The sequence below is a fragment of the Lotus japonicus genome, chromosome 6 (assembly GCF_012489685.1).
Source record: "Lotus japonicus ecotype B-129 chromosome 6, LjGifu_v1.2".
NCBI classification, from domain to species: Eukaryota; Viridiplantae; Streptophyta; class Magnoliopsida; order Fabales; family Fabaceae; genus Lotus; species Lotus japonicus.
The window spans coordinates 43,745,825-43,759,827 of NC_080046.1; the positions used below are offsets into that span (position 1 = coordinate 43,745,825).

The following is a 14,003-nucleotide window of genomic DNA, read 5'->3' on the forward strand; positions in this document are numbered from 1 at the left end:
AATTGAACGACAATACTCAATTTTCACAAATTGATATATTGTGTACCAAATTGTTCCATTTATATAAAGAGGATTCAAATTAACCAAAGATCTAACATTACGAAAGAAAAGGGCAATTAAGCCAAAAAATAATCTCAATCAATAAAATCAAATTCAGAACTCTACCCAAGAAATGAGATACTATGTGCACTTGAAATATTTTTCCATTAGATGTTTCTTTTGAAGTATAAAATTATTCATAAACTATAAATCACAACAAATTATTTGGGCGTATATGGTGTTGATTTGTTCTTTCTCAATGTTTTTATGGGAGCATGTGTTCAGATATTATTATGCACACAAAGAGTTTAATTTAGCCATTAAATTTGGAAATAATAAAGTGTGAGGATTTGGAGTACCCAAGTTGATCCCTTCCGATTGGTGTGTGTTTGTTGTGTTTTGGTATACCACAATATTATTTTTTTCTCAAAAAAGTCATACTCATTTTTAGCAAATGACATTATTAAAAGTAAATTGAAACGAACATGCACTACAAAAAAAACGTTATTTAGTGGGGGTTATTTAGCGGGGGTTTTGATAACCCCCGCAAATGTCATCAATTTTTATTAGTTAAGGGGGTTTTTAATAACCCCCGCAAAATTTTCATTGATTAACTCTGATTTCACTCTCACTCACAGAACAGAACTCGTTCTCAGTCTCACTCTCACACAAGAACTCGTTCAACCATGGAAGCTCACGATTGCAAGCGATTTCCACTGATTTTTTCTCGCTTTCCACCGATTTGATCTCGTTTTGCATCGATTTGATCTCGTTTTCCACCGATTTCAACCTTCCCCGATTTCACCGTTCGCTTCCATTTCCGTGGCAACAACCACCGCACGCCGTCGTAGCAACAGCCTCCTCCGCCGTCGGTATGACCTACTTTGCTTTTCTTTGCTATTTAACTGTGCTAAAGAGAAAGGAAAACGAGCTTCAAAAGCTGACTAACCGCTTCTCCTTCTTCATTCGCAGTTCTCTTTGTGATTTTCTCATGGATGCATCCCTCAGAGACTCAACAACCTCTAATCCGTCGCATGCTGCATTCTCCGGTACCGATTTTTTCTTAATTAACCGATTCAGATTTCTAAATTAGGTTTTCATTAGTTGATTTGGAGATTTCTCTCCTCTCCGGTATAATCATCGATTGAAAACGGTTTAGGTTTGAATAGCTTAATGGATAATCAGATCTGAATCAGCTCGAATCAATTCTCTCTCTGTTGAAATTATGTGTGTGTACTGTGTTGTGTTTATGATCTGCTAAGGACATTGGTTTTATTATGATGCATTTGATGTTTCCATTGCTATAGAAACATACAATATTATGATGCATTTGATGTTCCCATTGCTATAGAAACATACAATATTATGATGCATTTGATGTTTTCTGGCATATCTTGTGCAGGAGTATCGTCCTGATTAATTTGTTTATCATGACAGGTTATCATATTTGTTGATAACTAAGGCGCGGATATCATTTTGGGTATTTTGCCATTTACGAGGGAGCTTCTTCGCTGTGGGGTTCAGGTATGGACCAATGTGTTGTATTACTTAGAATTTATTTTGCATTTTAAGGAATTTAGAAGAACTGCATGTTTTGTTAATCTATTTTAAGTACTTTAAAGTAGAGTAATTGTTACTTATTTTAGTTGTGATAGTATTTGCCAATTTTAAAGTTATGTGAAATTGAAGGTTATTTTCATGTGCTTTTCTTATGGATGTCTTGTTCTTATGAATGTAGGTTGTACTGGCTGCTAATGACTTACCCTCCATCAATGATGTGACTTACCCTGAGCTACTTGAAATCATATCAAGGGTAAGGAGAGTTAGGTTTGGCAAATTTTTGCTATGATGACCAAGTTCTCTCCTAACACTGTTATATTAGTTACCAGTTAAAGGATAAAGAAGGAGGTCTCATGGGTGTTAGCACTTCAAATCTTGTAATTGCCAACTCTGGAAATGATTTACCTGTAAGAAAATCAACTTAGTACTTTGTTTGTTATCTGGTAGATTTATATATGATGATTACATTACATGTTTCATTCTTGTTTTGTTCAATGGATTGCAGGGCATTGATCTTAATAAGGTGTCAGAGGAGATTGCTTTCCATGCAAATGATGCAGATCTTTCCTTTTAACACTGCAATTTTTTTGCAAGTAAGGTAAACCACTTCAATCATGATACCATCGTTGTTTGATATATTATTTCTTTTTGGTTTTTGGTTGAGTTAACTTGCAGTCACATTTTTATATTTGTGGCAGCTCAATGATATAATTAATATCACTCACATTTCAATTAAAAAAACTTCTCTTTCTGATTATTTCTTCTTGGACAATCAAATCCTTTCCAAACAACAAAAGCAGAGTGTATTTGCTTGAGAACATTGGCCTGTATCTCTCTTATGATTTGGCTTACTCACTAGCCTTTTGTGCTACTTTTTTCTTTCTCACTTCTTTCTGCAGGTCTATGCTTGTTCTTGATAACTGGAGTATTTGCTTACCTGCATTCTTGAGGATCTGAAGGAGGTTCGTTTTCTGCTTTAGTTAGATTATGTACCTTACTCTATCCTTTTTCCTCCTTTTTGAATTTTAATTCATTTACTTTTTACTTAAGCACAAGATCAAAATCCACACTTAATCTATGTTTGCTCCTCCGCAGCTTGTGATTGTTGAGTTTCTATCTTACTTAGTTCAGTTAAGTTACAATCATGGTTCTTCTTTCAAATCAGTTTTAGTTTAGAAAAATTTGTCCTCTTTGTATTTTATTCACCTGCATGTTTTTTGAGTTTTTTTTAATTTTTAATTTAAATATGATGCTTCTTTTGTCTTTGACAAAATTCTTGTCTTGTTTGAATACGGTTTTCCACTCTCATTCTTGAGCCTCATGAACATAGTTAACTAGTCTGATTTTTGCTTTTTCTGATTGTTCCCCTCATGCTGCAAAGAGAGCTCCATTTTTCTTGTCATGATAGCATTATCAGCAAATTCATTAACTATTTGTATTGATTTCCTCAGCTTCCTTCGCATGTGAGAATTTGGTGAAAGAATCCTCCACCCTTGACTCGGGTCAGAAACAGCTCAATTTACACAAAAGAGCTGTCCATAGACTTTCCGAGTTTGAAGGTCATAATTCATTGCTATGAGTTTTGTTCTTTTGCTGATATCTGACTGCTTTTTTCTTTTTCCTTGAAAGTGAGCGAATGGAACAATTTAAACTTAGTACTTCAAGAAAATGTTTTGAAATATTTTTGCTTGGCTTATTTTTTTAATAGCTTTAGCTTATGAGTCGCAATGTCACATTTGTAAGTGCTTTTCATTGTTCAAGACTATGTGTGCGTTTCGGTAAACAACTTAATTAAGTGCTTATAAGTTTAGGTAGTATTTGAGTAAGATTATGACCTACCTATGGTTTCATGATTTGGTCAGCTGATGTGTGTTTAGGTAGTGCATGATGTAAACTGGACCATTTTCGTTTTATAAACATGATGTTGATTATTTTTGTGAACTATTGGATTGGTATGGCTAAAGCAAGGAATTGTTCAAAAATGCTTCTGATCCTTGTCTTAATGCATTAGCTTCTTAATATTATCTACACTATTCAATGCCTTCATTAATATATATAACTGGCTATTTTGGATTGAGGCATTTGGTTTCTTTTTGTGATGGTGCTTGGTGTGATTGTAAAGGTCATGTGTGATATTTTATGGGGATGGAGCTCTCATGTTGCAGCACTTTGGATGGGTTTTTCAACATACTACTGTGGCTTTTAGGCTGGTTCTGTTAAGTGCAGGATGCTGAAGTGGATTCTTACTTGTTGGGACTGTCAATATCTTTACTGTTTTATTTTCTTTTTGGCTTTTATAACTGGTTGTAGTCTCATGCTGCACTGGTTGTCAAGGATGCTGAAAGTAACCTTTGTGTATTTTATTTCTATATTATATACCCGTGATGCATTGAAGACCTTCAAGGAACTGAAAGTATATATTCTTTATATGATAATCCAATTTCTAAATAGTCAACTACTTTATATTTCACAATGTATCAGGGTGTAAATATGGTTTGCTTCCATTTACATCTTTGCCTTTTATCTTGTGTTGGAATTATATATGCCAATAATCAGGGAATGATTTTCTTTTTAAATCGTACTTTTTTCTTTGAATTATACTTTAATACAGTAAGTTCGGGGATTGTTAAAAAGTAATAGGCCTGCTTATGCTGTATGACCAGCTTCTTTCAATTTCTAAAGTATAAGTAGATACTCATTGGCTTGGATAATGTCATTATACTTAACCTTTTTCTTTCAGATTGTAAAAGTCATGAGCACTTGGGTTTGATCTTCTACTGTATATAGTTGCTCCTACATACTTATATGCTCTTAGGGATTGTTATAACCTAGAAGAATCAAAGACACTTGCCACTTACAAATCCTTTACTTGTTCTGAATGCTTCTGTTTACTGCTTAGAATTGTTCAAATAATCACCTGGCAGATATAGATCAGATCCAAATGGCCTAAGTTTATATAGCTGTTGTCTGTAGGACATAGAGCCCATTTGGCTACAATAAGTACTCTTTGGATTATAATTTATATCAAATATTTAAGAAGGACTTAGAGTTAAATAATTTATCGACACTATTTCCCTTGGAAAGCTTGGGTAGGTCGTGGATTATGGGTTCAGCTGCTGTTCCACAAATGCATATTGTCTTCAGTTATTTTCTGGTTAATTTATTTTATTTTCCTCCCCTGAAGTTTTGAGTTTATCTTATTCCAATTTTTATTTCAGAGATCTGGGCAGTCAAGGTTTGAAAGGTCTCATAAGCAATCAGATTAGTCTTTTGTCAGACTTGGTAAGCCTGTAAGTATCAGCAGCAAAATGTTCACATATTCTTATCATCTTTCCCACCATGTGGCTTATATATATTTTTTATGTCAACATGTACTGATATATACGGTTGGAAACATGATATAATTGGCTGAGGTCCATAAAACTTCACCTTGTTTTGAATTGCTCTGTTGTTGTTCATGTGTTCTGTGAAACTGCAGTTATTATTATGTTCATTAATTTTAGAAGTGTCTTGATAAGCTTATATAGACAATTAGCTTATGATATTATTCTATTATCCTATTTCTTCTCTAGCTTATCTTATGGTTAATAAGTAAACTCAACAATTAATGAGGTTAAAAATGTCCCTAGAATAAACTCTAGTAGTCAAGGAAGGTTTAAGGGAGGTTTAAAGCTGTAAATAATCTCTTGCAATTAAGGGAGGTTGAAAACTCCCGTTAAAAAAAGCTTATGGATAAGGGAGGTTTAAAACCCCCGCTAAAAACTCCCGCTAAATTCATATGCAGGTACCAGGGTTTGCTGTAAATAATTTGTTTCTTTTTCTTATTGTTATTTTATATAATTACTACTTACACCTTAGGTTCATTTGACAATGTTCTTAAATTCTACTCTCACCCCTACTCCCCGTTTCTCTTATGCTTGATTTCTTTTACATATTCTGAATTTTGGTTGTTCTTTTGTTGATTTTGGTGTTCCTATCCAGATTCCAGACTCAGAGAAGAGAAAAATGGGTGGAAACAGAAATCGAAAGCTGAACATGAAGGCTGAAGGATCAGGTATTAAGAAGAATGAGAATGAGGTCACTTGGCACAGTGGATCAATGAAGAACTGCCGATGGAGCTATGGTAAGCTTTTCAGCACCATGGGGATACCCGTAGCTGCGACTGCAACACAGAAAAGGAAGACAACGAAAACAACACAACTGAGAAGAATAAATGATAACAGAGCAGCAATATTAACTTCAACAAGGTCGGGCACATACCAGAAAAGTATTAGGAATGTTAATTATAACAATGGTCGAATGTTAGGATTAGCTTAATTGAAGTTATGTTATGTTTATTGAATTTTTTTGATGGTAGCAATCTTTTATGCTTTATAGTATTTAAGTTAATTAAATACATATTTTGTGTAATTTGTGTTTCTGATAGTCTTGGTGGTGCTTTGAAATAATTATGTTTGGTTCTGTCAAATTGCTTCAATGCATGACCTTTGACCAATGACATTAATAATAATTAGTAAGTAGTAGCCCTTTACTTGATGACATCAAAAGAAAATGATATGAAACCACCTCTAGTATTATCGGGATGATACTTCTCATGAATGTTGTTTTAGTTTTATTTTTGCATTATTGTCATTGCAACTATCCAACTGTACCAGTTCATTTTGTCCTATTGTAATTTGCTCGTTTTTCTGATTATTTTCACTACTCTATGTATTGGGTTGAAGTTATTTCCTATTCAATATAATCTTTTATTTATATTACAAAACATATTTATAATAAATAAGTGTAATTTCTAATATACGAATTTAGGTAAATTTGATACTTAACAGTCATTAATGAGATTCACATAGACAACGTCTATTAGCAATTGAACGACAATACTCAATTTTCACAAATTGATATATTGTGCACCGAATTGATCCATTTATATAAAGGGGATTCAAATTAACCAAAGATCTAACATTAGGAAAGAAAAGGGCAATTAAGCCAAAAAATAATCTCAATCAATAAAATCAAATTCTGCACTCTACCCACGAATTGAGATACTGTGTGCACTTGAAGTATTTTTCAATTAGATGTTTCTTTTGAAGTATAAAATTGTCCATAAACTATAAATCACAACAAATTATTTGGGCGTATATGGTGTTGATTTGTTCTTTCTCAATGTTTTTATGGGAGCTTGTGTTCAGATATTATTATGCACACCAAGAGTTTAATTTGCCATTAAATTTGGATATAATAAAGTGTGAGGATTTGAAGTACCCAAGTTGATCCCTTCCAATTGGTGTGTGTTTCTTGTGTTTTAGTATACCACAATATTATTTTTTTCTCAAAAAAGTCATACTGATTTTTAGCAAATGACATTATTAAAAGTAAATTGAAACGAACATGAGAAAAGTGTTACTTTCTTAGATGACTTTAGTCAATAGTCATTGTCAATGTCATGATCACTGTTACTCTAGTGTGATTCTCATAATTTATCTTCCTGCTAGATTATTATAACCGTGTATTATTTTTGCATAATTGTGAAATATATAAAGAATATTACATTAAAAAATAAGTTCCTCTCTCCCTCTCTCACTCTAGAATAGGTTCTTCTCTTCTATAATATTCTCTTAACTTCTCGTTTATTTAATATTAACATATATGCCTGATTTCATAATGTTCATAAATTGCTCAAACCACGACTCTATCTTCCTCTTATAGTTATTCATGCTCGATATTTCATGTTCATGTTTGTATTTAATCTGGGTGTTTTGTTATGTTGATTTCAAATGTTCCAAATTGCTACTCAAACCCCGAACTATTTAGTTTCTTCTATGCTTATTGAACAATGTGCTTAGATCTTACTCAATGACCAAGTCTATTTTTCTCTTATATCATTTGTTATTTTATGTAATTACTACTTACACCTAAGGTTCATTTGAAAATATTCTTAAATTGTACTCTCACCCGTACTCTCCGTTCTTCTTATGCTTGATTTCTTTTACATATTCTGAATTTTGGTTGTTCTTTTGTTGATTTTTGTGTTCCTATCCAGATTCCAGACTTAGAGAAGAGAAAAATGGGTGGAAACAGAAATCGAAAGATGGACATGAAGGCTAGAGGATCAGGTATTAAGAAGAATGAGAATGAGGTCACTTGGCACAGTGGACCAGTGAAGAATTGCCGATGGAGCTCTGGTAATCTCTTCAGCACCACCGGATGCCGGGACCAAGACCGCCCTGGCAACACCGCGCGTCCAATAACCCCAAGTACTCCCATTTCTTCTTCGTGTACAAGTACTTGTTTATTTATCTTGGCATTAAACTCCATTTCTCCCCATTTCTCACCTAAGTATTGCGTGATGTCAACGTTTCTCCTTGCCAACTTCACCCCCACGCTTGGACTTATCTGAAGTGTTTCGAAATTCTCTGCAGTAGTGTCGATGTAGCGCCTTCCCTTGCCCTCTTTTCCCTTTTCTTTGAAGTGGATTCCCGATCCCTGGGGTCCCACGGCTGGGTTGTTCTGGCGCCCCGACCGGGTCGAGAACGGTTTGTTCCATACCAGGTTGGCTCCGAATCCTACTTAGCCCGCCGGTACTTTCGGGTCGTGGTTCACCCCTCTTACCCCCTCGACATTCACGCAAAAAGAAGTGAAAGCCCTCTTCCTGTTTTACTGGACCCAATGTCCTAAGTCCATGGCCGATCCCCCTAAGGCATTTTCCTCTTCCGGAGAAAGTTTTGCCTTTGGGGTCCTATCTCGTTTTCCCCGCCTTAGTTGCGCTGAATTACTCGGCGCTTCCCCAAGCTCCAAACTATTCCCTCGATTAGGTTTCCCTTCTAAACGTCTCCTTCAAGCCTTCCACTTAGTCTTTTTGTTGCTGACGACTTTTTCCTTTTGCTTTTCAGGAAATATGAAGTTTTCTACCGCTGATCTGCTGATGGCCTTCACCTCTGGGAACGTCAAGGCGCCCTCCTCAGCCCAGGTTGGAGGAAAAAGATAAAGCTCGCCAGTGAGCGCCTGCTCACCCAAGAGGAGCAAGCTAGGCGAGCCAAACCCTCGAGCTACTCTTTTGACTGGCGCAGGCGGAGGGCCCGTCGCGCCTGATCCTGTTGTTGCGGTTAGCGCTTGCGATCCCTTGGTGTTTGACCATCATGGTGAGACTAGTGCTTCCCTGACTCCAGATACTCCTCGCCCCGTGACCTCATTGGAAGGTCAGCAATCACCCTCTTCCATTCGCCCGCCGTTTCCTTCGCCTGTCCAGACGACCCTCGGTCCATCGGCCCCTAGTTCTCCTGGGGTTGGTGGCGAGGGAGAGAATATCTCTGCAGTCCGCCCTTAGGGTCCTTCCATCAGCTCTCCCCCAGATCCTTTTTCCTTCCTCCTTTCTCACCCTTATCTTGAGAAATTGAGGGGGGCTCCCAGCCAGAACTCGCAATACGTCGCCCAGGAAGCTGTGTCAAATCTTCTCTGTGCCGGCTGTCTATTCGCCCAAGTGGCCTGGCAGGCGCGGCCTCTTACCGGAATTGCTGGGCTTCGCTAGGAGGTATAGAAGCTGCGCTCTGATAACCTTTGGGCTAATGACACCTGCTCCAAGCTGTCCAACCAGTTAGCGGCGGAAGAGGGTAAGACAAAGAAATTGCGGCAGAAACTCAAGGATGTGAAACTTGTGATGATAAGGGCGAACGAGAAAGAGGAAAAACTTGAGGCCCAGGTCGAGGAGCTCCGACAGGACCTTGACGCCAAGGAGATCACCGCTGCTTCTCAGGAAGAAATCCTTGCCGCTAAAGACAAGGAGATTGCTGTCTTGCGTGAGGAACTAGCGGGCAAGAGTGAGGCACTTGCCGAGGCCCAGTCATATTTGGCATCCAAGTGTAAACTTTTGGCTGATAACGAGGCCCAAGCCGCCACCCTGGAAGAGAAAATAAGGGGGGAGGCTGCCCATGCGGCTGCCAAGGAGCGTGTTCGCGGCTTCCTTATCGCCAAAGCTCAAGTCAAGCACCTCCATCCTACTATCAACCTTGACTCGTTGGGAGCCTTTAAAAGGGTTACTCCCGCTGGGTTGGAGGGTCCGAAAGACCCACCGGAAGTTGCTCATGTTGATCTCGGGGATGCTGTGGAACAAGAGAAAAAGATATGATGTTAATTTATTTTGAATAATCGTAATGCTACTTCTTTTGCTTTGTTTGATCGTTGTATTTTCGACTTTAGTTATTCAATTCAGTTTTATTTCCTATGTCTGTTTTTAACGCTTCTCGACGTTTTCTCTCGCTTTCTCTCGCACCCCCTTTAGTTTCTTTGTCTCTGAATTACGTTCGACGACATTGGTGGTGTGCTGGGTTTAACTAGGACTTTTGCTCAGTATTTGAACTGAGGCTTTGTTCACACCATGTTTCCCGTAAGATCAGGTGTGGTCTGGCCAGTTTTGCTTGGCGAGGACTTACAGTTGCTCGGGTCCCAATGACCACATAGGTTGCCCGAGACTTAGCCTAGTTAGGTTTGCTCGCCCATATTTCGGGGAGGCTGTATGGATAAGAAGCTTATCCGCACACATCGTCAACGAGTGACGGCAAGTTGCGTCGGCTTTTCCGGAGCGATCCCCAGACATAAAGGTCGTGTTGGGATCGCCACCTTCAGGGAATTTTTCCCACCTAGCTCTTGCCGCAATTCAGTGTGATTGAAATGACTTGATACAATTTTTGTATTTTCAATCAGACGTTATAGTCAACAAACTCCCGATATGGAGAACAAGAACGTGTCTTTGTTTTTACTATTTAGGCGTTTTTGCCAACAAACTCTCGAGATGGAGAACAAGAACGTGTTTCTTTGTTTTTAATCCCACAATCTCCATGAGTCGCACTCAGCTGCTCGCCCTCGTGCCAAGCCGGGCTCTTCCTCAGTCTTCAACTGTAATAGTATCTCAAGCTCGCTGCATTCCAAGACCGCGACACTCGCCTCCCATCTAAGCTCTCGAGGTGATAGACCCCCTTTCCCAATACCTTCAAAATCCTGTAAGGGCCCTCCCAGATCGAGTTCAACTTGTTCCCTGTGTTCCCGGTTCGTTTCTTAAGCACCAAATCCCCCTCCTACATCGCCCATGGGCGAACCTTCGTGTCATATTTCACCGCGGCTCGCTGCTTCATTGCGGCCTCTCTGATACGAGCTTCGTCTCGCGTTTCAGATAACAAGTCTAGTTCCACTGCCATGTTGGAAGGGTTCTCGACTTCGAACTGCGCTGCTGTCCTCCAAGAGTTGTTGTCTATCTCCACGGGCACCATGGCGTCTGCCCCATAGGTCATCCTAACAGGAGTCCCCCCTGTGGTTGAATGCTTCGTTGTGTTATAGGAACAAATTACCACCGGAAGTTCGTCCAACCAAGCTCCATTTGCCTCGAATAGTCGACGCTTCAAACCCCGCAAGATTACCTTATTAGCTGATTCTACTTGCCCATTGGTCTGAGGGTGCTCCACTGAAGAGAATCTTCTCTGGATACCCATTTCTTCACAGAATTCCCTCGCCTGATTACTTGCAAACTGCGTTTCATTATCTGAGACAATCGCCCTTGGGACCCCAAACCGGCACACGATTCTTTTCCAGTAGAAGTTTACGATCTTGCCTGCGGTAATACTTGCTAGGGGCTCGGCCTCTACCCACTTGGTGAAGTAGTCCACCGCCACGAGGATGAACTTCATCTGTGACCTAGCGGTTCGGAAAGGTCCGACAAGGTCAACTCCCCACATGGCGAAGGGCCATGGCGAGCTGATAATGGTCAGCTGCTCTGGCGGAGCCTTGGGTAAGTCTGCGAACATTTGACACTTTTCGCATTTCTTTACAAATTCCGCACAATCTTTCCTTATCGTGGGCCAGTAAAATCCCGCCCTAAGTACCTTGCTCGCTAGAGATCTTCCTCCTATGTGGCTGGCGTAAACCCCCTCGTGAACCTTCACCATAACACTTTCATACTTCCCGGGCGGGAGACACCTTAGGGGGGGCTAGCTAAATCCCCTTCGGAAAAGCGTTCCGTCAAGCCGTGTGTAATGCCCCGCTTCTCGCCTTTGCTCCTTTGTGTACTTCGCTACCTGCTCTCCCTTTATTTGGATATAATAAAGTGTGAGGATTTGAAGTACCCAAGTTGATCCCTTCCATTTGGTGTGTGTTTCTTGTGTTTTAGTATACCACAATATTATTTTTTTCTCAAAAAAGCCATACTGATTTTTAGCAAATGACATTATTAAAAGTAGATTGAAACGAACATGAGGTGTTCCTTTCTAGATGACTTTAGTCAATAGTCATTGTCAATATCATGATCACTGCTACTCTAGTTTGATTTTCATAATTTATCTTCTTGCTAGATTATTATAACCGTGTATTATTTTTGTATAATTGTGAAATATATTAGAAATATTACATTAAAAAATAAGTTCCTCTATCTCTCTCTCACTCTAGAATAGGTTCTTCTCTTCTATCATATTCTCTTAACTTCTCGTTTATTTAATATTAACATATATGTTTGATTTCATAATGTTCATAAATTGCTCAAACCATGACTCAATCTTCCTCTTATACTTATTTATGCTCGATATTTCATGTTCATGTTTGTATTTAATTTGGGTGTTTTGTTATGTTGATTTCAAATGTTTCAAATTGCTACTCAAACCCCAAACTATTTTGTATCTTTTATGCTTATTGAACAATGTGCTTAGATCCTACTCAATGACCAAGTCTCTTTTTCTCTGATCTAAATTTATGCTTGTTTTCTTTTTCTTGTTGTTATTTTATGTAATTACTACTTACACCTTAGGTTCATTTGACAATGTTCTTAAACTCTACTTTCACCCGAACTCTCCGTTTCTCTTATGCTTAATTTCTTTTAGATATTCTTAATTTTGGTTGTTCTTTTGTTGATTTTAGTGTTCCTATCCAGATTCTAGACTCAGAGAAGAGAAAAATGGGTGGAAACAGAAATCGAAACTCAACATGAAGGCTGAAGGATCAGGTATTTAGAAGAATGAGAATGACGTCACTTGGCACAGTGGACCAGTGAAGAACTGTCGATGAAGCTATGGTAAGGTTTTCAGCACCATGGAAGAGACCCGTAGCTGCGACTGCAAGACAGAAAAGGAAAACAACAAAAACAACACAACTGAGTAGAATAAATGATAGCAGAGCAGCAATATTACCTTCAACAAAGTCACTTGGCACAGTGGAATGTTAATTATAACAATGATCGAATGTTAGGATTAGCTTAATTGAAGTTATGTTATGTTTATTGAAATGTTTCGATGGTAGCAATCTTCTATGCTTTATTTTATTTAAGTTAATTAAATCCATATTTTGTGTAATTTGTGTTTCTGATAGTCTTGGTTGTGCTATGAAATGATTATGTTATGGTCTGTCAAATTTCTTCATTGCATGACCTTTGACCAATGACGTCTATACTAATTAGTAAGTTGTAATTGTGGTGACCACTTCGAACACAAACGTTTTGAGTGTTTTGTTATGTTGATTTCAAATGTTTCAAACTGCTACTCAAACCCCAAACTATTTTGTTTCTTTTATGCTTATTGAACAATGTGCTTAGATCCTACTCAATGACCAAGTCTCTTTTTCTCTTATCTAAATTTATGTTTGTTTTCTTTTTCTTGTTGTTATTTTATGTAATTACTACTTACACCTTAGGTTCATTGGACAATGTTCTTAAACTCTACTCTCTCCCCAACTCTCTGTTTCTCTTATGCTTAATTTCTTTTACATATTCTGAATTTGGTTGTTCTTTTGTAGATTTTGGGGTTCCTATCCAGATTCCAGACTCAGAGAAGAGAAAAATGGGTGGAAACATAAATCGAAAGCTGAACAAGAAGGCTGAAGGATCATGTATTAAAAAGAATGAGAAATACGTCACTTGGCACAGTGGACTAGTGAAGAACTGTCGATGGAGCTATGGTAAGGTTTTCAGCAACATGGAGGAGACCCGTAGCTGCGACTGCAAGACAGAAAAGGAAGACAACAAAAACAACACAACTGGGTAGAATAAATGATAGCAGAGCAGCAATATTAACTTCAACAAAGTTGGGCACATACCAGAAAAGTACTAGGAATGTTAATTATAACAATGATCGAATGTTAGGATTAACTTAATTGAAGTTATGTTATGTTTATTGAAATGTTTCGATGGTAGCAATCTTTTATGCTTTATTTTATTTAAGTTAATTAAATCCATATTTTGTGTAATTGGTCTTTCTGATAGTCTTGGCTGTGCTTTGAAATGATTATGTTTGGGTTTGTCAAATTTCTTCATTGCATGACTTTGACCAATGACATCTATAATAATTAGTAAGTTGTAATTGTGGTGACCACTTCGAACACAAACTTTTTGCGTGTTTTGTTATGTTGATTTCAAATGTTTCAAATTGCTACTCAAA

At 38.0% G+C, this 14,003-nt stretch overlaps 1 protein-coding gene and 1 long non-coding RNA gene across 8 annotated transcripts; one reads left to right on the forward strand and one right to left on the reverse strand.

Annotated features, from left to right (window-relative positions):
* The first annotated feature begins 566 nt into the window (after positions 1 to 566).
* LOC130726771 (uncharacterized) lies at positions 567 to 6,094 on the forward strand. Of its 7 annotated transcripts, none has more exons than XR_009014990.1 (10): positions 575 to 911; positions 1,012 to 1,088; positions 1,477 to 1,563; positions 1,778 to 1,852; positions 1,929 to 2,006; positions 2,105 to 2,197; positions 2,499 to 2,588; positions 3,051 to 3,158; positions 4,818 to 4,889; positions 5,581 to 6,094. It is a non-coding gene; the product is annotated as an uncharacterized LOC130726771 (long non-coding RNA). The 7 variants fall into 7 exon arrangements; XR_009014991.1 differs by having other exon boundaries at positions 579 to 911; positions 2,499 to 2,561; positions 4,818 to 4,881; XR_009014987.1 differs by having other exon boundaries at positions 581 to 911; positions 2,499 to 2,561.
* A 4,573-nt stretch (positions 6,095 to 10,667) lies between these two features.
* Positions 10,668 to 11,078, reverse strand: LOC130725365 (uncharacterized). The gene has a single exon (XM_057576602.1). It carries the CDS (start codon positions 11,076 to 11,078, stop codon positions 10,668 to 10,670), a length of 411 nt encoding a protein of 136 aa, XP_057432585.1.
* Positions 11,079 to 14,003: the final 2,925 nt, after the last annotated feature.